Raw genomic sequence first — 27,059 nt, 5'->3', positions numbered from 1 at the left:
CAGCTTTGATTATTGCACAGAAAGATTAGAATGCTGCTCAATTTAGTATAGGCAGTTACTAGACAGTACCTGCTTAAGAGATTATTTTTTTTTATTTTTTTCTGATTAAGATACAAAATTACCAAGTTTTAGCTTATTTATGAACAATTTTAATGAAAAGAAAGGGAAAATAATTTTGTAAAAGATCCTAGTATTTAAACAAATTTTTATTTCACTCCTACCTCTGAACAGTTGTCGTTTCCTTGCTCAAATTCTTTTACTGTGGGAAAAACTTCAAAATTAATGTTAGCAAAAGGCTCAGCAGCTGAACAGAACAGTGCAAATTGCTTTTTGACTGAGTTCCTAGTTCTACTGCTGGTTTAATTGATATTTAATCCTTTCCCACCGTTGGTTCCCGTTGCCCATGTCTGAAATGGACTTTCTGCCGTGAAAATTCAACCCTCGACGCCAAGGAGTTAAAGAGTAGATATTTACTCAAGTGCTGAAAGGGTAAAAACTGGTTCAGGGAAGGTGTGGTAACAGGGTGAAAAACTGAAAGCATGATCTACCATTGCTAATGTGCATCCCTTAATGATAGCCTTCTTTTGTCGCGTTTATTCATGTCCATGTTTTCACCATGCTATGGTGAGTAATTTAAATATTTCTAATGGTGTTTTTTCCACAGCTCATCCTAATTTATGCCCTTATACATTACTATTTCTTCTTGTGTTACATGTTTTTATATTTAAGAATCTCAATGTCCTCTTTATTTCAGACCTGAGATGGTAGTTGGTTGGTATCATAGTCACCCTGGCTTTGGCTGTTGGTTGTCTGGTGTAGATATCAATACTCAGCAGAGCTTTGAAGCCTTATCAGAAAGAGCTGTTGCTGTGGTGGTGGATCCCATTCAGAGTGTAAAAGGAAAGGTATTGTAGGCTTGCTTTTTTTTTTTTTAAGTACTTCAGTAAGATTTAATATAGAAGCACTGTAAATATGTGTAAGTTCTTGATTTTTTGGAGGCCCATTCTGCATTAAAAAAAAAAATTCTCATTGCAAATGAAAAGATCATTTTTAGTTTATTCTGCATCTTGCATCAGTAGTCCTTAAACAGGCTGAAAGTCTTTGATATTGTCAGTACACATAACCAGTCATAATCCTCCCTTAATATTTTGCTATTTAGGTGTCACTCAACATGTTTGCAACTAATAATTCAACTATACATTGTTACAGATATTACATTTTAGCCAGAAAATCTAAGATCAATTACTAACAGATTGGAATAGGTTCAGCCCCTTAATGTGGGTACTAAGAAGGCATTGATTTATAGGCATTGCATATGATGGCTTTTAGTATCCTTTCTATTCCAAATGTTTTGGGCAATAAAACTTTACAGAAGACTTGGTATCAAGCATTTGAGTTTGAGAAGTGTTCAGATAAATGATTAAGTATGTTAAATGATTATGAAAAGAGATTAACTTGCAAAGCATATTGGGCTATAGTTGTCCTTTGTTGAAATCTCTTTTGTTCTTGTTTAGTTCTCTTTTTATTTCTTTCTAGCCCCATATGCCATTTTCCTATTTCCTGCCTCATGACAGCAGGGAGCAGCTCTATTATCACCTTCACAGAGCTGTCTGCAAATGTGAGAGGCAATTCGATTTTGCTCAACCACAGGGAGAATGGATTAGAAAAACTACAGAACATACAGAAATTGGCTAGGTGGTTTACTGCTTTAAAATACTGCTGAGGTGTTTTGTTTGAGCATGCACTCCCATTGTATTGTAGAATAATTATTGAAATGCGTCATGGTATATATAGATGATATTAATGTAAATTTATAAATATTTAAAAAGTAAGTGTTCATCGTCTGTAAAGCTGTAGTATAATATTTCCTGTGAGACAGATCATATTGAAGCTACCAAACAATTCCACTACAGGTTCCCTTAATTTCATAATAGAATATTCTGAAGCTACAGTTGCATTTTCAGTTGGGTTTTTTCAATTCTGTTTTTTATAGCAAATTCGTTTATGTAACAGGCAATTGAAAAATTAATAGCTTCTGGTTGTTTGGAAGCTATTAGACATCTGAAACTATTTTGCTCCCTTTTAAATTGCATAAAGAGTAGAAGAAAATTTAGGTAGTTTTGCGGGGGGGGGGGGGGGGGGGGGAAGATGCAGTAGAATATTTAATTACTCCAGACTTATTTTTTCTAGAACTTTTTCCTTTTGCTTTTTCTTATTTTTCCACTCCAATAGAAATGTTGAAATAGGATTCTTTTTATTTTGTCAAAATATAATTTTCAGGACTAGACTAGTAATTAATTTAGACCTCACTAGGTATTAAATACATTAAGGAGAAAAGCCTCCCAGTAAGTCACACTACTGTTGTATCACACTTGCTCACTAAGTGCTTAGTTTTGGGGGGTTTTTTGGTTTGTTTTTTTTTTTTTTTTTTAAAAAAAGGAAAATATTTTTTTGCCACTCTGACACAGATGCCATCTTTAAGCATCTTTGTTCTCTTCAAGAAAATAATCTTTGGCATATTTATTTTGAATATGAATAAATTTTTGTCCATCTATATGTTTCTCAATTACAGCTCTTCTTACAGCATTGCTGCCAGTATTTGAGATCACTGGAAGTCTTGTAATGTTTGTTTTTCATACGTGTCTAGCTGCTACAGTCAGATTAAATTACATTCTCAGGTTTCACATTAAAAAAAGGTTTACATCTGTCACATTTCTGACAAGTGCATCCTTAAAAGCTTAGAAATAAAGAGAATCCCCCAAATTATGAGTACTTCTTCTAATTAATTTTTTGGGTTTGGGGGTGAGATTGGGCTATGGAATGTGTATGATTTTTATGATCCTGGTCGGCAAGATCGCTTATATTAAAATGTATTTTGATTTTAGATGAACTGAGAGAAGAACAGATATATTAGAGCTCAAGGGGATTTCTTAGGTGAGGTTTGACTGCTTCATGTGCATGGCTGCCTTACTATGGTGTCCAGTGCCTCTTTGTGTGTTAAACAACTGAAGCTAAGCCTATTTCAGGGAAGTACCCAGTTTTTCTCAGTGCCAGCCAAAGAAGAACTGCTTGCAGAGGTAATTTTGCTGGTGTAGTAGCCACTATACAGGTGGGCTTTTGCTCGTATATGTAGCTATGTGAGTCCAAGACCGTCACTCATTATACCTTTTCCTAGCATAACTGTCTGGCAAAAAATTATAGTGAACATGTGGCATAGATGATTTTAATATGGTGTTGTTTTGACTGAGATTAGATGTATTTAAAAACAAAGTCCAAAATAACACATTAGCTAATTTTAAACCTGCCTCAGGGCAGGTCCATGCCCATATAAATTGCTATGGCTTATAGTCAGTGAAGCAGTCATGGTTGTGCTAGTGAAGAATAACCGGGGCTGAGGTTATTTTCATGTGTTGGGAAGTTGAAATGAATTCTGATGAGGAGCCTCGGGTTCACCTTGACTAGCTAAAGCATTAAAAAGCAGTTTGCCCTGTCACTTGTAGCAAGCAAAAACTTGTTAACTTTTGTTAGCTGTCCTTGTCTGGATACATGTGTTCCAAACACCTAGTAGGACGGGTGAGTATGATTGCAGTTTAAAGATAAGAATACATGTAATACTCATCAGTTAAAAAAAAAAACAAAAGTTGTCTTAAAGCCAATGAGCAAAAATAAAAAGTAATATAAATGCCTTATATAAAAATAAAACCCTCATATAGATGTGTGGATTAAATGCCAACTGCTTTAATGACCATTTTAGGACTGGGATATTATTACATAAATATAATAGGACACATGAAGGACAAGTAATTCTAAATAGTGATCTTATTACTTTACATACGTATTCTTGCACACACAGTATGCTTTTTCATGACTCTGTACCGTATATTGCCATTTTTGGGCTAATAATGTTCTAGCTGTCTCTAAAATAAACTCAGAACAGATCAGTGAATTTTAACTGAAGGTCGATGTTATCAGAACCCAGAGAGAAAAAAGCTTTGTGTTTTGGCTTTTTTTTAATTTGATTTCTATGAGTGAAGTCAAAGTAAACATGGTGAAATATGGCCAGTGGAGCAGCCTGGCTAGCTGTTGCTTCATCCAATAAACCTTTATTTTACCCCCTCCAGTTTTCCAGTCTGTGCAATGGAAGTTGTAATACATATTTAGAATATTCCACAGAAGCAGTAATTTCATTAAAGATCTGGAATAAAGCTAAATATTGACATTTCATATTTATTTCCAACATACATTTTGAAATGTCTGTAGAGAGAACTATATACCTTTGCCAAATGTTAAAAATAATTTTTTTTTGGACCTTAACTTAGCAGCTGTTCCTCACCTCTTAAGGAAAATATAACTACACTAAACCCACTGTAACATAGTGTCTTTAACTCCAAAAGCATTAACTTACTGTGTTGCACACATATATGTTAAATTAAGAAAAAAGTGGTATTTTCTTTTTTGAACTGTTTTAAACTTTAAATCTTTATTATAAAAGTCACCATTTAAAATGGTTTGGTGTTCTGAGGAAGTTCATTGGTTTCCCTTCCCTAATAATTGCTGGCATAAGGATCGGTAAAATTCAAAATTTCCAGAAGTCCATTTTGTACATCTGAGAAGTTTGTTGGCACTTGTGGTGTTTAGTAGGATATGTAGCAAAATTTCTTGTTCATACAGCAAAATTTCATGTCCGTTATACCATAGTTTTTCCTAGCAAGTCACTGTCAGAGGTATTTGCAGGAAGATCTCTTGATTTATGGCAAAAATGCTTTTTTAAATTGTTTGCTGAGGAAAAGACTTGTCTTTGCAATAATGTTTTATAAATTCTACTTTGCATGTTAAACACCTGACAGATAAAAACAAATATGCTACGCATCTTAATCTTGTGCTTAAACCATATCCTGCCACTTTCATAAAAGAGGTTTTTGCTCTGGTAATTTACCCTTATCTTAATCTCATTTAGAGGGTACAAGAAGAAAAAAACATGTACATTTGGGTAGCCGGGTAAATCAAAATAATTCCAGGAGGTCATCTAGTCCAACTTTGTGCGGAGCACACTGTCAATATTGAGTTCAGACCAGCTCGCTTAGGGTTTTGTCCACTTGAGTCTTGAGATGCAACAGCTTCACGGGAATACCTGTTCCAGTACTTTATTATTCTTGCAGTTATATTTTTTCCCTTGTGTACAGTTAGCAGCTCCTCATTTCAGTTTATTACGACTGTCTCCTGCCACATACATCATTGAAGAATCTTGTTCTGTGGTTCAAGTAACGTCTTCTGGAATTGGAAGGTTTGATACTTCAAAGAGTAGCCAGAATGTGGGCTGTAGTCTAAAACCATTTTGTTAAAGCAGTTTCTTTTCAGTGGAAGTCATAAATTGCTTCATTTTGTTCAATTTATGAGATCTTTAGAATTTTATTTTAACAGGAGCAACAAATGTGATGAACTGTATATCATTTGTTCTTTTCTTATCATGCTCCTGGAAGGCCCCAAAAGGGACAGTTATACTGTATGGGTTTTAAAAAAAAAAAAAAAAGTATTATTTGTCCTACAATAGCTATTCTCTGGGCAGAGAGAGAGAGGTGCTGGATTTATCCTCCTTGTACAAATGAAGAGCTGAGGGGAAGAGAACTTAGCTGAGGTGCTCCTAGAGGTCCATAATGAAGTTGCGTCTGTCCAAAGCCAAGGTCATCTTGAGCAAGGTGCAGGTCTCAAAGTCCTTTTGAGCTGTTAACAAAGAAAAATGGTATCTTTAAATATTCAGATTTGTATTTAGAACGATAAAGCACTCTATGCCTATTGTAAAAGGTTGGTGGCTCAAATACTGTACTTGGAAATTTTGTAGTATTCCAACATGTTTTTAATTCTTATTGTGCTAATAAGATTTTGTCCATTTTTCAGAATGGACAAAATTTATGTAGGCGTAGGATAAAATGCCACCATGAAACCAACAGATCATATGGTTGAACAGAGCTTTGCTTTTCATTTGCTGGATGACCTGTTCTGGCAACCTCTTCCTTAAAACACTCCTCTTCCTCTTTTTTTGCCCATTGGTATTTCTAAATCTAGGTGGCAACCTTTGCGTGATTACTTATGTATATGAGCAGTATGGTTTTGTTAATTGCTGATTTCAGTTTTTAACTCTTTGGAGTAAGAGATGGTTATTTTGCTGAGTGCCAACCATAAGAATAGCAATTTGCAAATAGTTTTGATCTCTCCTGTTACTTTTACTTTCCAGTTTAGATTAAATATTCTATGCACTACACTATTTCAGCTTGGTGACTTATGTAGGGAAAGGCAGCTGAACTCCTTTCCTGAGACATTTTTTTGTGTTGCAAATCCTCCCAACTTACCAAGACAAATATGTATGTGAATGGTTTTATAACTTGGTAATTACTTGATAGTCTGAAAGAGTGAAACAAAAGCAGACAGAGATTTAACAATTACTCTTCTGAATGTTAGAATTATCATCTAGCCTAAACAATTTTCTTCAGCTGAACAAGTGTTACACTAGTTTTCTGAAAGATTCCATGTTTTCAGACCTCCGCTCTTTTATCAGAGTGCTATCATTTTTCCTTTGACCTTTTCCTTTTCCCTTGTTTGTTTGAATTAACCACAGGATTGGAGATGGTGACTGTTTTTTTAAGGCGGCAGAAAAAAAGCAATCCTTAAAATGAGATGTGTGGGGAGACTATTATAATGCCTGAAATTTGAAATTTAAAATAGCCCACTAAGTTTGTGAGCATGCTAAGTAGCTTGGAGCCACCTAACAAGATTTTCTTTATATACCCAACTCCCCCTCCCTACTTGGTGCATTTGTCTTAATAACCTTTACCTTAATAAGTCTTCCCTAGGCACATGTGAATTCAACAGTCATTAGGGTACAGCTTGAATGTATTAATTAAAAACAACTAAACAAAACAGTAAATTGACTATATTGTCACTACTGCTTTGGAGACGTCTGTTTATTGTGAATTATTATGCAGATAATATTTTACAAGAAAATATATTTTAAAACATGTGATACCTAAAACTTTATGTCAGAATCTTTTATACCCGGAACAACTTCCATTGCTAGAACTGGACTTGCTAACACTTTTCTATTGTAAAGGGAAAAATTCTAAAATAGAGAAGATAACTTTACAATGTGTAATTTTGGTTGAAATTTCAAGGGTACATTTCAGTACATTTCGTACCATGTCTAGTGCATTTAGATACTCGTATAGTACTGCGGTATTTCTTAACATTGACTGAACAGAGCATTTGGTGCAGTAGCCTGCATATCAGAGATGCAAACATCTTAAATTGATCTAGGCAAGAACCGAGTGTCTATAGGAGCCTGATTTGGAGAATAAGGAAGTAGATACATTTGTGTTGGTTTGATTCCTGTTGATTCAGTAAAGATTGATGCTCTTTTCCCTGAAGAATCACATTTATAAGAGATTAATTGTATCTGCACTATAGCGTAGGCCACTCAGTGTTTTCAGTTCACAGTGTGTTTTTCTAAACCTGGCCATAAACTACAAAGTATTGAACTGTTTCATTACTGCCAGTATACCACTGTTTTGTTACCATTTTGTTTGAAAACCAACGTTTTTTATGGTAGTTGCACATATTCAGAATAACATTTTGCATATTTTACTTCCTAATTTTTTTAAATGGGATGCCAAAACTGTTAATATCAATGCTGGTGTTTTAAAAATTTGTTATGCAATGTCCTTTGGACTTCTTGTGATTTAATTAAGTGATGTGTGTTTACCTACTAAACCATTTACATAGGTTACTTCAGTTCATGTCTGTCCTTAAAACAAAAAAAGTTCCAAGAAGACTTTTTGTTGAAAAGTATTAAATGTTTAATTTCCTTTTGGCATGGTGGATGTAGAATAGTCCATTTATCTTCATTAAGGCATATAGCTTTAAAACTTGTGGCTTTGCTACTTGGGAGTTATGGATGCATGCCCTCACTTGTCAAGATAAATGTATTATACTGTAGTTCTCTCCCCTCCCAGTATGGATATTCAAGTTGTACTGCGGATTTGACCACAAGTAAGCAATTCTCTAAGGACAGAGAAGGAAAATGCACATACTCCTAGGAATATATTTTCCAGAGCTAAAATTGACATTTTATAAATAATTTCCATGTTGCAAACTTCAAACTCACAATCACAGCAATTCAGTGATATGCATTTGGCATGAGTCAGTTTCAGTTCTTAGTGCTTTTCATTGGAAATGGCATAAAAAGTAAGATTTCTTTGAATTTTTTATGTTGTGGGCTTACAGGGGACAGAAGATGTTCTTCACTTGTAGTTGTCTAACAGTGCATGGCAGCATAAATAACGAAATGGTCATAAACCCGAGCTGCACTTCTCAGGTCACATGTTCCATTTCATTTTTAAAGAATCTAGAAACAAACTAAGCAGTTGATAACAGGTCAGTTGCAGGTGATAAAAGAGATTTTAGATGGGACATTACTTCTTTTTCCACACCTGGCATAACCACATTATACCCTTCACAGAGTTGTCTTTAAGCACTGGTATGTTTGTTCATAAATATATGGCATAAGCAATACATTGCTATTTGAATTCCAAGGACACAATACATTTTTAAAGATAGTCACCATATGTCATAGATTCTTCACTGGAAAGAATACTGATGTTAGAATTTTTTTTAATTTAAACATAAAAGGCTGACTTATTTCTAACTGAAGTTTACCATTAAAATATAGTGGGTCTTGCAAAACAGGACTATTTTTGTTTCAGTATTGTTTGTACATTCGATATTGGAGGGATTTAAGAATCAAGTGTGTAAAGTACTCTTGAATTTATAAATTTATTTTTTTTTTGTAAAAAATATCCCACAAAGTTATTAAGCCTGTTTTAGAAAAAGTGGTAATATATATATATGGCATTCACCCTCTCAGAAGCAGCTGAAATAAGTCTGGCTACTAAGCATCCTAAATTTTAATCAAGCCATTATTTTTAATAACTATGTGCAGGCTATAAAGGCCAGATTTTTTCTAGTTAGCAATTGAGGAGTCCAGCGCTTGTCTTCAGATTATGAATAACTATGAATCATATTAATTGTAGCTATTCTCAAATTTATTAAAGTACACTGAAGATAATTGTAAATTTTTTTCTAAAAATATATTACGTGGGCTGGACTGTGGGTTGTTGACACTAGAGAAATGCTTAAAAAATGCTTTATAGTTATTGTTTTTTAGATTATTATGCTTTTTGAAGCTAAGACAGATGTACAAAAAGATGCAGTTTTTATTTTGTATTGGCAGCTTCCAAATATTTAGTATCTTTTTCCAAGAGCTGCAATTAGTAAAGCATCCATGGTACTGAAATCCACACATCCCACAAGCTAATTATATTTGCAAGGTCAGATTGAATACATATTTTCAGAAAAATAAAGGGTTATATAAATGTGTCTTCTACTTGGCTGTTATATCACAGTTTGTTGATCTGGAGTATAATGTGTACAATTCACAAATTTGTCTGATAACAGAAAGTGGTGTGTGATTGTGTTTATTTTACTAACCAGTATATTCACAGCAATCACTTCCAAATATCTCTCCAGTAAAGATGTGTTAATTACAAAACAGACAAGGTCTTCTATTATATTAAAGCTACTAACAAGAAGACAGCAGGAATCACACATGTAAATAGCATCATCAACCCCTATTTTAGTCCTCTGTTTTGATCTGTGAGTTGCGCATAGACCAAAGGTGCTATTAAAGACTCAGTATATGAAATAGGCAGCATTATATGAACAAAATTTATTCAACAAGAAAACAGACCTTTAACATGAATTTAACAAGCCTGAGAAATTATAAACTCTCATATGCTGCAGATTCATGCAGTGATAATAAACAAAAAAGGAAAGTAAGAGGTTTCCTTAAGCTAGCCAAACTGCTAATGGTTTTGTTATAAGCTGTCTGCTGTTGAAATGACCTCTGAAAAGTCTGAAGACACTTATACTAGGAAGAATTAAATGGTCAGAGTGGTGAAAGAGTTGCACTATGGAAGTGCATTTAAAAAAATATATTTACCTTCACATATCTGGAAAATATCCCAATGGCACAGACTTTTGTTTAACTTTTTGTGTCTTTACAGAAAGGGAATTTAGCCTGAAGCTTGGAAACGATAGTTTTCACTAAAACAGTGCACGCTGCGCTGCATTAGGTAATCTAAGTACAATGAAAGCTTAAAATTTTTGGATGAGAAATACTGACTTCTTACAAGAAAAATAACTGCGCAGGTTTTTGTACTGCTTTTAATTAATCCTTAGAGGTTATTTATTCAAAATACTGTGTCTAAAGTTTCCATTGTAGAATACGGGGTGACCATGTTGCTGTCATCTGATTGCATCATGCTGTACTTCAAAATATACAAATTTAGAGGGGAGACTTCAGCTTGTACACACCTTCAAGTGCTCACTGGGGTTTTTTTCTTGAATCTTACTGTGGCATAATTAACACCTACTTCACCCATTGCTCATTAATACACTGGACATTAATGAGTCTATTTTGATATAATCGTCTAAAGGAGGGACTGATTTGCGCTTACTGTGAAAAAAAGCTATTACATTTCATAGAAATGAATATGTAGGATTTATTGTTGTATTTATGTTTTTATTGCGTATTAGGTCTAAATTTAGCCTCCAGGTTGTTGAGCATGTTAGTTTCTTTAAGATGGTTGCTATAGTGATAGCAGCAAATTCCTTTAATCTTAGTGTAGTTAAAGTATTTAGTTACCGTTGGTTGTCACAGTGCAACTGAGACGAGAAATATCATTCACATGTGTACTTTTTGTAGCCCTCTGAGATGGTAGAAATTGCGCTTTTATTCCTTTCTAAAGCTTAATATTTGTGATTTGTGATTTAATATTTCATACCACTTTCTGTTAGATTGATATTTGTTCTACTTAGGAAATACATGCATTTCATTCCTTCAGGAGGACAGATAGAGCGGGCAATCCTTTCCCACACAGGTAGTACCTGAAACATAAGAAAAATTACTTCTGGTCAGAATTAAGATGCTAGAGTAATATTCAGATTCACCCAAATATTTTAGCAGCTAGTTCTCATATTTTAATGTGAAATTTATCCAAACATAACCTTGAGAACACCAACTGAAATGTTGAATTTATTATCAAAACCACATTTAATCATTTTTTTTTATATTGGGTTTTCTTTTCATTTTACGTGACTCAAGTCCCAAAACAAATCCATGCTGGACAATGCCATTTGTTCTTGGATAAGCTCGACCTTGTCTAGCGAAGTTCTCAGTTAAATTCAAATCTAGAAGCATGACTGTTAGTAAGTTATAAAGCAGCTCCTTGTGATTATAGTATACTGCCAAGTTCATGTTTCTTGCTCCTCAGGGTAAATTTTTACTTGCTTGGATTTTTTTTCCCCTTATCTAGCTAGTCTCTGAAGAACCTGTGGTGTGGAATTTTTTTGCTTTGCTTGAGTTTTAAATTTATACTGCCTGTTTGTTATGGTTGGGTATTTCCAGGTGTGCATAAATTAGAGCATCTGGTTGAAATGGAACACAGATATATATACAAAAGCTTGTCAAGTGTTTTGAGATAAAGAAAAAATCTAATAGTGATAAAAACCGAAAAAATAAAATTATTTTGTTTGTTACTATAAAGAATGTATATATGGAAACTGTTTCAGATCTTTTTGAGAATTACGCTTTTTAAAATTTAATTCCTTTTTTTGTAGCATTAGTATCAGATGGCATGCTTCTGATGCATAGTAAATCTGAAATATGTTTTGGTTTTATTATTGTTCAGAAAAAATTGTCACTGTTAACTGACTTTAATTGGGTCACAACCTAACATTTTTAATAAAGAAGATTTTTTTTGTACGTTTTCTGCATGCAGTTTTGAGACTTGACATAGGATCTGGCCTGTCAGGGGAGTCCAGGCAATAGCCCTTAGTGGCACTGAGTCACTCAACACAACTGAAATAGTTGGGTCTCAAAAGTAAATGCAGCAGGTGATAAGTTATTAAGCTTTTTCCGTTTACACTTTGATAATTTTTCTTTGTTATAAATAGTTGCCAATTAATTTTATCTCCATATGAATAACCTCGATATTTATAAAGTGCTCCTAATAAATTGCACATGTAGTTAGTTATTAATATTTGTGTAAATGGAAAGTACTAGAACAAGGTGGGAGACTCGATGCTGCTTTCTCTGCAGACTTGCAGTGACAGTGGTTGATTTCTTTTTTATTCAACATAAAAGATTTGGTTCAGGTCTAATGCCTCAAAATATCAAAGCAGCCATATAAATGCATCTGTTGTCCAACCCATAGTATGGAGAGGAATGGAATAAAAAACGTTGTAGAAAAGCTGTTAAAAGGAGACTTAAACTCTTTAGTTCAATGAGCTACAATAACTCTTCAAACATATGCAGACACGATGCCTGTAAAGTATGCCTGGTACTGCTTCTGTGGATGTACAAGGCTGTACGTGCACTGGCCCAGTTAAGACTGGGGCCTAAACGAGAAGTCTCGTCTTGCAGTTACAAATCTGTAATGGAGAGTACCCAGTAAGACTGAGTTTGAGTGTATTGTTGCTATGTTCTCAGTTCTGTTTCACCTCACAGAGGCATTGGGTAGGGGTGAGGGTTTTATTGTATGGGGCCATGAAGTCGTATTTCCAAAGATTTTTCATAGACAAATTCAGCACAGGACAGAATAAAAATCAGTGATGGGTTTACTTTATTTGCAATGAAATAGCACTGAATACTACCTACCGTGTACCTTTAAATCATAAATGACCTTGGTTTTCTTTTACTCTATTTTGTACTCCTGAGTATGACACTGACAAGGACTTTCTAATCCATCAGGCAGTTTATAGACCCTTTCGTAGTCACAAGAAGCAAAAAGCATCTGACTAGAAGGGAATACATGGGGCAAGTTCCTTGCTGGCTATAATTTTGTTGTCATTTCAAGTATTGTGGTAGTATAATTGATGTGACAGGACTGGGCTTTAGACTTAGTCCCTTAGCTTGTGCTCACTTTCAGTTTTAGTCTCTCTCTGTCATTCATTTTGATTGGATAAGATTTAGGTGACAAACATATGCATGCCTTTGAAGCTTAGAGTAAGCATACATAAAAAATTCAATGTTATATGATGATATCACGTATATAAAACTTACAGCTCCATGCAAAAGGTAATAATTGGTGTCACCTTACAATACAAGGTAGTGTGGTGTGCTGATAGCATAGCCAGCAGGAGGCTCTTTTTTATTAATATTATAATTAAATGATTTTCTGGATAAAGGCCAAAAACAGATGAGAGTTGATTGTGCCTTGTCCACTGTTGCTTGGCACTATTAGTTGCATTTTCTAAAAAGAATTGACTTGACATCTTGTTTTTACAGGTTGTTATTGATGCCTTCAGGTTGATCAATGCTAATATGATGGTCTTGGGACATGAACCAAGACAAACAACTTCGAATCTGGGTCACTTAAACAAGCCATCTATCCAGGTAAACCCAGTGTTGATAGTCCTGTAAATTGCAAGATTTATTCAGCAATTTTGGGGAAAGGTACCTAAAACCAATAAGCTACAAATTGTTTATTGTTCTCTCTATAGAATTTTTCTGCATTCATTTATAATTGATGTGATTCATCAGTGGAGTTATATATGTGAAGGGTTTAAAATTGAGCCCTAAATTAACTACCTAAGCATGAATGCATGTGAAGTATGTACTGCGAAGGTTGAAGTACAGATTTATGGAAATGCAAACTTTTAAAAGTGACAATTGATGACATACCATGTGATGCAAGATAGGTACTGTTTTCAGTACTGCAACTTAAAAACTGCTGCTTATTAACCTCTCACCTTTCCTAAAGATAAATTATTCTGAAGCAAATTGTGGAAAAAGTTCCCTCTTCCTTAATAATCTTGTCTTTCTACTGTATGCTTATACAGGTTCTTACCTAATATGTAATCTAGATTTAACCTTGTATTGTGTCTTAAATAATTAATCTCTGATTTTTATGTAATGCAGTAATTTTCTGAAGCATGGTGGAGTAGGAGATTCAGTGGATAAATAGGATGTTTGCTTCGCTTCAAATGTAATGTTTCTTTTGAGTATGTTGTCTTATATTTCGTTGCAAGCATTTGTGAAACTTAAATGTTCAGAGTTGGATTTCTGAAGTTGGCTTTCACTAGTAAGACAAAAATGTTGGTCTTCAATGAAACAAACCTTTATTTTGAGAAATAGCTTCTGTCCTGAAACAAGTATCCTCTGGAGTGATTAATGCTTTTATCTGTGTCGTTCTTCTGCCTCAGTGTTTTTGCCTTTTTTCTCTCTAGAAAACTTTTTTCCATTACTATGCATTCTAAAAGGCATCTGTACTTGCAACTATGAAGCCTACTTCCTGCTCTTTTGATCTGTTACTTGAACAATAAAAGTAATATTTGCTAGATAAACTTCTGCTGTAAGGGAGCTGTCCTTTGGGAGTTACTAGATCACCATGCCCCTGTCTTTCAAAAGATCAGTTGTTTTTTATTACTAATGTGTTGAAATTCTTTACTATTTATAAAAATGCTAGCCAAAAAAAAAAAATCAGACCGTGAAAGAGTGTCTGCTTCAGGAGGTGGTTGTGTTTTACTTCTGATTTTTGAATTGGTAAAAACTGCGAACTATAATGAGTATGAAATAAGCAGCTAATACTCTTGATTGGATATAGGCGAGCCCGTGCTTGCATGTTTCAGGGCTTTTCTAACTGGCTTTTCTGGACCGTGTGTAATGATCTCCCCTGTAAACCCTGGTAGTATTGTTCAACTTCATTATTTTAAGGTCACTGTCAGTACAGCATGGTGTATTTTGGCCATGGGAGTTCTGGGTTTCTGTTGCTAGAGCGGGTATTTTTCATTTGTGTTGGTTCTTTGCAAGTTGACAGTGAGCTGTTACAAATGTCACCATTAAGCTAAAAATCATAGTTTAAAATGATACTCTGTTCTTAAAACTGGAAGGGCTCTTGCAGTGTTGTTCAGCTTTTATTCTAAGTTCATGAATAAAATTCTGGCCCAGTTGAGCTCAGCAGCAAACTTAAATATTGATTTCAGCTGGGCTAGAAGCAGGGATTTTAAGACATTCCTTAAAATCTCAGGAATAAGAATAGTGTGTGGCTTGACTTCGTTCCTTTTTTTGTGTTTTTTTTTCTTGTGTTCCCTTATCAACAGCTTTTTTACTTGCTCTTAGTGCATCTAATTTGTAAGCCTTGTCGGAATGGTGGTTTCCATTTCAAACAAAACACACAAAGAACAAGCTTTGCTTTAAAGTGTTTTATGGGTTTTAATTTAACCTGTTGCAGTGGCTAAACTACAACTACTGTTCAGGTTTGAATTGGAACAGTTGTTTTCCTTTCACATTTGTCTACTCTTCTAAAGAGTGGTTTTGGAAGGGGAGAGGAAAGAGAGAGGGTAGTGGGGGAAGGCAAAGTTGTTTGTCAAATTTCAGGAGCATTAGAAAACTCCCTAAATATCTACCACTGAGTTTAAACAGAAACCCCAAAACCTCCTATGTAGTCATTTTGAGTAGGATAAGAAAATAGCAGCGGAAACTACTTATTGCTAATAGTTTCAACCATGAATTACTTTATTGATGATAAAACCTGTATTTTGTGATTTTAATTATAGTAAGTGGTATAAGCAACGGTTATCTGTAACTGCTGGTTCTTATAAATGTAATCATTCAAGTAGTTTTGTATCTTTGTATATGTGTTTGCAAAAGAAATCTGTTTAAAATGTATGTGTGAGAACATTTTCAGCTTTCATACAGATAATTTTGGAATGCTGAAATATTAAGTTGCATAAGATGCAAATACACATTCATTCTACACAGCAGTAAAGAATATATTTAAACATAAATAGGTGGAATGATTGAAACACAAGAAATATTTACCACTAATTCTGCATATTTTATGTATGATTTATCATATCTCATTTCTAAATGTATACTTCATATGTAAAATTTTATTTGAAAAAGAGATTATTTTAGTTGCGATAAGGATTTATCACAAGATTTTCTTAACCCCCCCCACCTGCCAAATATTAATCCAACTCACCCTTAAGTCATAAATGTAAAAAAAAAAAAAATATTAATTCTGTAATGCACATAAGCAAAATAGAAGATACATGCATATAGGTGTCACTTAACGTAATCTCAGTTGATCAGATTGTGATATATATGTTTAAGGACAAATTTGCAAAGGACATAATTATAAATGAGAGAGAGGCTTTTTTAAATTTAAAGTTAAAAAAGAAAATTAGCTTTCATATCCAAGGTTAATTTGATGCACATTGTCTAACTGATACTTGATGTGTTTAATCACTGCTTCAGCTACTCTCTCTTTGTATTGTACCTTAGAGAATGAACTTGGGAATGTTGGCAGTGGTTGCAAATAAATAGATAGCCAACTTGCTTTTTTTTTTTACTAAGAGCCTTATATTTTAAGAGAAGTGATAACCAAATTTATTGAGAGAGGAAGGATTTGAGAGGAATATGTTTGTGCATATGTATTGGTCAAATGTTTGCAGGCAGTTACCACTTTTTCCTATGATAGTTGTTATTGTGTGAAAAAATCCGTGGTTTAGAAATAGAAAGTATAACTGTCAGTTAACGAATGCTGAAAGAGAAATAGGAACAGGTATATTTACTTGATACCTAGTTACAGTCTCTGTGTATTGTTTCTTCGTGTTTTTTTCTTTTATTTAAGTGATGTTTGAAGATGACTATTTAAATGAACTCTTCCCTTCTAATATTTCTTCATTTCAATGGTGGGTAATTTTTATGCAAACTTTTCCCTGAATTTTACAGGCACTAATTCATGGACTAAACAGACATTACTATTCCATCACCATCAACTACAGAAAGAATGAACTAGAACAAAAGGTAATTGTTTTAGCTTTTATTCAGAGGACAAAAAAACACGATACAAACTATTTAACATTTGTGACAATATTCTGATTGCAACTGCTGATACTTTCAGTAGTTGTTTTAGCTCTTCTGGAGTAGACAACTTCTCTTCCAGAAGGCACTTAGATGTGTAGTCATGATGATGAAACCTTCCGAAACCACATTCTAATATTCATATAAATAGTTTGACAATATTTCAGTCCACACGCTTTATGGAAAGTCCTCGTGCTGTTCTCTACACTTAACAGGTTTGTGCAAAGTTTCAAGTTTTCAGTGATGAAGCTGAAAGATATACTGGCTGCCTTAGGTTTTCACAGGCTGGAATTTCTGAAGCTAGAAGACTATAATTCCATTTTGGAAAATATGTAACCAAGGAATCTCAGGGGTTTTATTGGCTATAATCACATTGACAGAAGGTGCTTCCAGTTAGTATGAATGGAGCTCCCCAAAACTTGACTGAGTATCAGGAAGTAGTGATGTCTTGCATTTACAGAAAAAATATTGTTCAGTTACTGACACCAAATATTGTCAGTTACTTTTGTATCAGACTTCCTCAGTTACAAGTAAAATCTCGCTTGACAGTCTCAACCAGAGAAACAAACAGAAAAAAAACCAAGCAAGCTCATTTATCAGCTACAGAAGTTGAAAAAGACAAATTTTGTCGTCAGTTATGCCTATGTATGTTCATGGCCTTGTTAGGGTTATAAATTGATGTCGTAGTTGGAATTCATGACTAAATGGTCAGAATAGTTTTCTCGCTTAATTTTGACTTCTTACAGGGCTAGAAGTAATAAAAAAGCCCAGTTCTGAGTAACAGAAGAAAATGCATGCAAATCAGGGAGTTGAAAAGAATTTGTGAAATGCACAACCCTTTTTAGGATGGCATCAGACTTTCAAGACCTCACTGTTACTGAAAAGAGTAACTGATTCAACAAAACCAGCTCTCAGGAAGTGTCCACGAAGCTTCCGGAGGTTATTGTTTGCATTCAAATACAACAGTGTGGCCAATCCAGCCTTTTCTGAAGTTCCAAGTGTGTATTTTCTTTAATGGCTTCACATGTGTAAGTTATTACCTTTGCAAGTAGGAGAATAAACTTGACCAAGTTAGGGAAACTTTAATCTGTGAGGCAGCAACTACCTCCACACATCTTTCAGAAGGAAGGTTCATACATATCTCAAACCCCCTCGTGGTGGTGGTGATCTGTTATCTCCATCTGTAGTAAGAAGAGTATATGCTTCATGTATTAGATGAGGAGCCCATCACAGCAAACCATAATTTTAAAATCCAGATAGCCTAGCTAAACTGTCCATATGCAGTTTGCCTACAACTCCTTCTGTCAGTAACTAAGATCTTGCTAATACAAATTATGACACAAACTTTCCTCTCAGTTCATATGTTCCAAAGCTGGGTTTCTTTGGAAGCTATACTTAGGATGAAACAGGCACTTTTATTCAGGTGATAGCAATTACAGGGCTTACTGGTTCTCAAAGATGTCTGTAGCAAATGTTTGCAAATTGAGGGCAAGCTGAAACTGCTGAAAGGGTCCTCCCTACAGTCCTCAAGTGTGCAGGAGATCCACAAAATACACTTTCTTTATTCATGAAAATCAGGAAATTGTCATTGTAGCTATTCCTTCACTCTTTCAAGAATGACATCAGAGTGTCAAGTAAAACATTTCAGATATTTCTAGTAGTGCTGGCATTTATCAGCATCAAAACTCTGCATCGCTTTATCATGTTATGTTTACGTTGTAGGAGGATGCACATGCAAGTCATGCTTTAGTTGCTTTTGAAGTTCACTACATCACAACTGTGGCACCTGCTTGCATACAGTTTGGGACAATCAGTGAAGCATAAATAACTACTTCATACATTTAATCCAAGCATTAAAATATTTTTCAACTTCATCAGAGGACAGAAGCTTCAACCGTTCCTTATTTGCCAGCTGAAATAGTCACCTTTCTGCTAGCTCTCCTACAATGCAATTCTGCATTCTCGACCTACAGCAAAAATAAAAAATTACGTAAGAAAAACCTAAGTATTCCTGTCAAAGTACATGCGATCCTGGCTTCCATGCCACATTTTCATATTTAGGGTTCAAGAAGTTTGATCTTTAAAAATTTATGCAAAATCTGTCATCTGCTCTAGCAGAATAGTCGATTATTGTATTTCCTGTATTTAAAGATTGTAAGATCAATAATTTTTATTACATTCTTACTATTAAAAATTGTTTTTCTGTCTGTCAAAGAGGTCTTCATAGTATTTTGAATGTATTTTACGATGAATGCTCTGAAGAGGTTTTGTTTTGCAGATGTTGCTAAATTTGCATAAGAAGAGTTGGATGGAAGGTTTGACACTTCAAGACTACAGTGAACATTGCAAACTCAATGAAACAGTAGTGAAGGAGATGTTAGAATTAGCAAAGAATTATAACAAGGTATTCATATCCCATAATGATAGTATAACTGTAGCTGTGTTTATGAAGTGAAGAAATTTATTACTTAATTTTAGAAGTTGATTATCACAAGCTTTATTCAGAATGACTTGTAAATGACTAGACTGTAAGAACAAAATAATTGTTGCAGGAACTCTTTTGGATCTTAGTGGTTATTTGATTTGTAAAATCTGTTTTCAGCAAAGAATTTCTTGGCATTTGGTTACATTAGGTACAAGTGTGGCTTTAATAGCCTTGTGGAGACTGTGTTTCTTCTTAGTCAACTATGTATCATTTCTATGTGAAGTTGTCCATTAGCTTTTCAGGCTTTGCCACCTGACTTTTTGCCCTAAAGTAGCAAAGTGTTTAATTACACCTTTTGCTTTGAAATGTGAGTAATAGCATTAATTTTGTATTTTTACTTAGTGAAGAGAATATAAGATTCCTGTAGATCAAAATAAGCAGTTGACTGTATTCTTCATTCCTTCAGTCAAGGACTACTTGACCAGTATAGCAGAATAAAGGTTATTTACCTGTATCATTCCAGTAGATAGATAGTAAGTATTTAGAACACCTTCTGGAGCCCAGTTCAATGTTCTTTTTAGATAAAAAAATTATTATTGGTGTTGTAAGAAAGAGAAATCAGTTATTTGTACTGTTTTAATACTGACACTTAGAAATATTTTTTATAAGTACTAGATCTCAGCAAGCACTCAGTGAGTAGTAAGCATGTCAGTCATTCTTGATGAGTGCTATTTTTTAACTTCCTAGAAGTGCTTAAAAACAAAATTCAATATTACATTCACTAGTTAAGTTAGTAGATTTACTTCATAAAGACACCGTGTTTGCAGGCAAAGGAACATTATAAAAATGTATTAAAATCAGTGACTTTAAACAGTATACAAATTTATTGAGATCAAACCTCCAGTAGTTGAAACAATCTAGGTAACATTATTTTTGGTTCTGCTTTACTAGTTTAATTATCTTCAACTATCTTTAACTGTTGATATAGCTCATTTAAGATTTTTGCTTAAAAACAGTTTTGTGAATATCTGACAATAAAACCATTCATGAGTATTTGCCTTGATCTTTTGCACTAACACTTAGTAATTAAACCCACGTCTGCTGAGAAGCTGAAGTACCTTTCCTTTTGACTTTCTGAAATGTGTTGCTGTTTGATTTTTTTTTTTTTTTTTTTTTTTTTTTTTTTTTTTTTTTTTGAGAAAGAGAATTATATTTTGAGGATCTTGTGGCTTGGGGAAAAAGTAAATGAAATCTGAAACACTGACCTTTTCTGTGTTTCTTTCACAGGCTGTTGAAGAAGAAGATAAGATGACACCTGAACAGCTGGCAATAAAAAATGTTGGCAAGCAGGTGAGGTGTGATGAATTAGAGTGAGGTGGAATGATATGCTTCGTTCATTCTAAATATTAATTCTTGTATGTGTGCGTAGGTGATTTTAGTTCTATGTGCAAGATATTTTCTACGCTCCAAATAATGAATTTATTTTTGTTGAAGATTGTTGTGTAAGGAACAAAGCTTTTGACTATAGGTAATTGGCAGAATATCCACAAGTCGTGTTCCACATGCATTTGTATTACATGCTGAGGAGCAGTGTTGAGACTTGGTAGGTTTGTTTTGGTTTGGTTGTGGGTTTTTTTTCTTTTCTAATTTCTTTCCAAGAAGAGGCATAAAGATATCAAAGTCTGTTAGAGAGGCCAAAACTGTTAGGACTTTTAAAAAATAGTAATAATTGAAAAAATGTGGGAGTGTTGTTTATCCATTGTCATGGCTAAAGAGCCAGCTCACCCCCATCTCCAGTTCATGAACACACTGTCAGTGCTTAGCCCCAATACATGCGTATGCAAGTAAGTTGTATTGCTTTGTATTGCTGTTGAAGGAAGAAAGTTTAGTGCCATAGCTGAAACTGAAAACACCCACTCAATTCATTCTGTCCCTTTGCAATGTCAGGATATAATGTCTTTATAGAAGACTTAACGGAAAACTATTTCTATGTTTGATTTCAGCATAAAGGTTGAGAAAAAGTGCTTTGGTGAGGGAAAGGAGAGCAAAACAAGTGTGTAAGAGGTTGTGTTCAAATTCAGAAAGGGCAGTGGAAACAAGAAGTAGCTTTAAAAATAACCACTGTGTCCTTAAAGAACCAGTACTTATTGTATTGCTAGTAGCAGTAGAAGAATTTAAAGGATTCTGGATTGCTCTTATGTGTCAGCTTCTAGCAGCTATGTCATAACACATCTGCACCATTGTTCAGTCACTCGTGTATTTCTGTAGCATTCAGAACAATGGAGTTTATGCACACCTACACATACATAAATACATATATAAAATAAAACATGTAAGAAGGGTTGTATTTTAACGGTTGTGATGTGATCTCAAACGGAACTTGAGCTTCACTAGTTGTTTAAATCATTACACATACGTGAAGAAAAATAATCTATTTTGATACAATTCTTTAAAAAGAAAATAATTTTTTCCTGATAAAATTAAGCTTTCTTTAAATTACAAAATGGTTGTTAAGTAATTTCCATGTGGTGTTTTTATGCAACTTGTATAAAAAGCTTTGTAGACAAACAGCTGCTCACAATAGGGATATTATGTTATTAGGTTGCATAATTTGCTAGGAACAGAGAGAATATTGGAGAACTGTATGATCTTTGAAAACTAGTTATTTAAGAAGGACAGCTTAAAGATTTTTGTGGTACACTTTTATATAAACTTAGATGGGTTCATTAGATTTTGACAATAAATCTATTAAAAAAAGGTAAAAATCTCACACATGCTTGTCTTCCGTGTTTTAGTTTCTTTACACACAAGAATGCTACAATAAGGTTTAGAGGGTCTTTTAAATATGCCTGATAATTTTGCAGTATTTGGAGATTAATTATTTAATCTCGGTTCTGAAACTGAAGAAGCGCATGAGTATGGTTTTCAACCAGAAATAATCTTATTGTTCTATGCAGATGCCCGCAAATGCCCACATCATTTGAGTAATAGTGTGTGGGGATGTGTATTTTCAGAACACTGCTCAGGATTAACATTCAACTTTTCAGAACATTTCAACATAGCATTGTGCATTTTTTCATTTTTTATGGGTATAAATATGCTAATTTTCTTGTAGTCAACACAACTATTCAAAGACTGTGTTAGATCATGCTTGAGTCTTTACAAGATTAGAACACACATTTGTACAAAGATCTGAAAACAAATTGCAATGTACCAGAACTAAGATTAAAATATTGGCCTTAGTGAGACGTATAGTAGATTCCACATACTGTGTGTTGTCCTTGAAACTCATAGCTGTCATGGTTACTCTTCAGATGCTGGATAGAAATTTACTTCCTATCCTCAACTTAGATACTGAGTGATAGTATGGACTAATACAGTCTTATTCATGGAAATTCAGTCTTTTGTGAGGTCTCATTAGAATGGAAAATTTAGGAGTATTACTGGCCTGTGTTCCTTAACTCACAATCACCTTAATTAGACCTGAAGTAAATGAAATCCTTCAGACATGTTTCAGTCATTTCTCTCATGGCATCCTTTGTATTTCAGGACCCCAAACGTCATTTAGAAGAGCATGTGGATGTGCTGATGACCTCAAACATTGTCCAGTGTTTAGCTGCTATGTTGGATACAGTTGTATTTAAATAACCGATTTACTGTTTGTGATGCTTTCTGTGTATATTTGTTTATTGTTTCTAATACTCACAAAACAGAGACTGTTGAGGCTATATTTGATTAAACACAGACATCTGACTTCATTTGCAATGTAAGTGCAGCACTATAACACCTTTCAGTCTCTAATTGTGCAGTTGCTTCAGTTTCTTTATGTCAGGGTCTTTACAGATTCCAAAGCATTCAAGAACACAGCGTGGGCAAAAATGTATTACATTTTCATTTAATATTTGGGGGGAAAATCAGTAGTACATATATATTTTGATTGTTGCAACATAATAAAAATACATTTACAAACCTGTCTTAAGTTCTGGAAGGCCTTTTTTGAGAATGGACGGTGGGAATTAACGGTGCAGGAAAAGTGTTGGTAAAGGTTTATTTCTACCCACTGTAAAACTACTGAGATATTAATTTCTAGGACAGCAAAAATTCTCTAATGCAATTTGGCTCCCGTTGATTACCAGATACTCTCACTGAGATTAAAAAAAAATAAATAAATTGCAGTCATGCTGAATTCTGAGGATGTACAAAAACCAAAATGCTGAAAATTCCCCTGCCAGCTCCCTTTCAATATTATTCAAACCCTAATATCCACAGAAGACAATTGACCTTAAGAAAATGAATTCAGTTATGCTGATAACTGAATCACACAACTCTCACAAGTGGTGTCATAAATAGCAGTATTCTGAGAATAAACATTAAAGTGCTAGAGGCTGTTCTAGGTTACGTGAACCCTCCCTCCTGTGAAAGAGAACGTACATGAGATGTCCATATACATAAATATATGGAAAGAGTCCCAACTGGAATATGACATTTAAAACCGTTTCCACTGACTAGAGAGGGAAACGCTCACAGGAAGGCAGGTGGGTTGGCTGCTTGGTTTTAAGCAGGCAAAGCCAAATAACTAGGTTTGAGGAGTGACTTTGGGTTTTGGGCAGGGGGCTGGTTGGGCTTTTTTGTTTGTTTGTTTGTTTTTTAAGCATTGGATGGTACTTAGGCTGATTGATTCTTTTGCCTGGGCAGAAGTGTTCTCTTTCTGTGTCACTCACAATATTTTGTTTACTGGGGTTGTGTTTTTTCTAAATAAATGGCAACAATTGTGGCAGGCAAATATTTTAAAACTAGATGCATCTTTTTGTGTTGGAGATGTTTTTTTTTAAATTTATGTTGCTTCTTGCATAGTAAAGAAATAGCCCATAAAATTGTCTATTTTCTACTTTGTGCCCAGTATTTTTCTATTTATTTATTCTTTACCATTCAAAGGTTTTTCTTTTGTTTGAAATGTCTTATTTAGGCCTTTTAATTTACTATTTTAGAATAACTCTCTCTAAGTATATTTAGCATGCGCTTACTTCAGTGGGAAACATGCAGATTTTTGCAGCTGCCCTCCTTATGGCCTTCCCTCTGCCCCCACAGTAGGGAGTAGAATATCAGACTGGGAAAATGGAGACGTACCAAACCACATTTGCCTGCATATAGTTAAATGGAAGTGCTTTCTGGCGGTTGGCACTAAAAACCTGCGTATCATCAAGGAAGGCTGTATCTGGGCCTTGCCGTTGTCCAATGCGCGCACCGCAGGGAGATTGGGGGACCTGCCCCGGGGCTCGTCTGCCAGTGGGGCTCTGCATCCCTGCCGCTATCTACTCCCACGTGCACGTGTAACACCACGAGGGAAACATAGTTTGGCAGGTCGTGGGTAACATGGCACTGCAGAGCAGGAGAGAAGCTATCGCAGTGCTGCGGTGTATACATGCGTGGAAGGCCGGTGCAAGCAGGGAGACAAACCAGTGAGTCTTGCATATTCTAAATTAATTTTGACAAATGTACATCTTGCAGAGGGTAGCTGAAGGGAGTCTGTTGGAGACGCAGATCTCCTGTAGCGTGAGCTTGTGCTGTGGTACCCTGCTTTCTAGCTACTCCTCAGTTTTGACTTGGAGGCACAATTTTCCATTTACTGTTTCGTGAATAATCAAAAGGCTGTTTTTCGGGGCATCTTTCCTCATTTTTGTCCAGTGCTTTAGGAGCTACACAGAGGATTTGGAAGAATGCGTGCGTGCAGTAACCTGAAAGGCAGCAGCTCATAGACCGTCTTGGAGGAAGAGAGAGGTTTTCAAGCAGCCACCTTCTGAGCCTCCAGCCGCAACGGAGCAGACCTTCATTAGCAGCTTGACCCCTCGTCACCTGTCAGCATGAAGGACGGGCATATTGTATTAGCAAACCTCTCTCCTTCTTTCTATGACGATTCTATAACACCACCTGCCATTGCATATCCCCCTATTATACCAGTTTAGGAGTTGTGCACTGAAGATTTTTGGCATATATTAGCACTTCCATGTGATTGGCAGTATACCACTGAATTCATTGCAGCTCTGCATCTATATGGGTGTAGCTCCGTAATGCAGGGCAGCGTTTCCCAGGGTTTATCTGCATTTCGACCCGTCTCCCGCCTATATAAGTCCATTACCTCTCTGTCGGTTTTGAGCAGAGAAAGGGAAGGGTGAGCCCGCTGGTGAAACAAGTGTCGAAACATTAGTTACAGTAACAAAACTATTTCCTTAGCAGTGAAAGGAGAAGGTGTAGTATGGAAAGTCGCGTTTGCTGTACCACCTGACGGCGAGTAAAACGGTGAACTGCTCCGCAAATTATGTTATTAGAATAACGTCCTTGCAGAGAGCGTATGCCGGCTTCTGTGAAGCACCCGATAACCGAACTAGCTCACGGTTAAGCAACGGCAAAATAAATGGCCGTGGGCTTCGAGAACGTTGAAATACGCGGTGTGACAAGTCATCCCGGTCCTAATCTTCTCTGGATTTGAGCCTGCAAAGTTTCGGCCCGGCTTCAGATGCTCGGTTATACGCTGGTCTTGGTTTTGTTATGCAGTGGTCCAGGCTGCGTTACCTATCGGCGCACTTGGCAGCCGGCTGCTGCCGTCACCTGGAAAGAGACGCGGTTTGCAAAATACCTGAGGTCCAAACCGCGCAGGGGAAAACGCTACGAAAAACGGACCGGGAGAGCTCCTCCCCGGGCCAAAAGCCGGCGCTTGAAAAAAAACTCGGGACCTGGCCTAGGGAGGGAGGGTGAGGCTGGTGCCTGCCCGGGCCGGGGGGGGCGAGCGCGTCCCCTGGACCCCTCGGGCGCGTCTCCTCGCGCCCCGGGGGGTCCCGCTTCCCGTTAGCCCGAGGCTCAAGCGCACGGACGCGCTGCGGGACCCGCCGGCCGGCCGGTCCCTCCCGCTAGCGGGGGGTCCCCGGCGGGCGGCCGCCGTGTCGCGTCCCCCCCGCCCCGAAGGCGCGCGGGGCCGCGCTCGGCGCCCGCCCCGGGGGCCGCCGGCCGCTCTCCGGCAGCGCCCGGGGGCCGGGGCTCGGCTGGGCCGGCGCCTCCCGCCGCCGCGCCGCCCCGGTTTGGGTTTCCCCGCCGCCGCCGCCGCCGCCCTAAGGCTGCCGCCCGGGCCGCGGCGGCGGCGGCGGCGGCGGCGGCTGACGAGGGATGCGCCGGGCAGGGTGTCTGCCCTCCCCGCGGGGCCGGCGGGACCGCGTCGCGGAGGGAAGGCAGGCACCGAGGGGAGAGGAATCCGGAGCCGGGCGGGCAGCCGCATGCCTTCCGCGCCGTTCTGCTGATAAGCGATGCCGGCATCGCGGCTCCCGGATGAAATATTTATTTACTGAAGAACCCGTAAACACCGCGGCAGATACATTAGGGCGCTTCGGCTGCGGGGTTTATGATTATTTCAGGACTCGAAAGAGGCGATACGCGGCCGCTGTCGACGGAGGGTGTCTTTTCCCCCGCGAAGCAGGCACGGGTGGGAAGGGGTGGGGGCGTTGCGCCGGCGGGGTGGGGGGGGGGGGGTCGCTCGCAGGAGCTGGGGGAGAGAGGGGCTGCGCCCTCCGAAAGGGGAGGCAAATTGCGGAGGTGAGCCGAGGGCAGCGGCCGCCCAGCCCGGCGCTCCCCGCGCAGCCGGTCCCCGGAGCCCCCAGCACCCCGTCT

General features: G+C 36.7%; 1 protein-coding gene across 1 annotated transcript in view; it reads left to right on the top strand.

Moving 5' to 3' along the window:
* Positions 1–23,573, top strand: part of PSMD14 (proteasome 26S subunit, non-ATPase 14) — a 48,585-nt gene extending 25,012 nt beyond the window's left edge. The window contains exons 7-12 of the mRNA XM_049834598.1: positions 755–905; positions 13,397–13,504; positions 16,847–16,921; positions 19,257–19,382; positions 20,691–20,753; positions 22,953–23,573. Coding sequence (XP_049690555.1) covers positions 755–905; positions 13,397–13,504; positions 16,847–16,921; positions 19,257–19,382; positions 20,691–20,753; positions 22,953–23,051 — 622 coding nt within the window. The 3' untranslated portion in view covers positions 23,052–23,573. The remainder of the gene's footprint in view (positions 1–754; positions 906–13,396; positions 13,505–16,846; positions 16,922–19,256; positions 19,383–20,690; positions 20,754–22,952) is intronic.
* The last annotated feature ends 3,486 nt before the right edge of the window (positions 23,574–27,059 follow it).

This window comes from Accipiter gentilis, chromosome 1, assembly GCF_929443795.1.
Source record: "Accipiter gentilis chromosome 1, bAccGen1.1, whole genome shotgun sequence".
Classification (NCBI taxonomy): domain Eukaryota; kingdom Metazoa; phylum Chordata; class Aves; order Accipitriformes; family Accipitridae; genus Astur; species Astur gentilis.
This window is presented reverse-complemented; position numbering and strand designations above follow the sequence as displayed.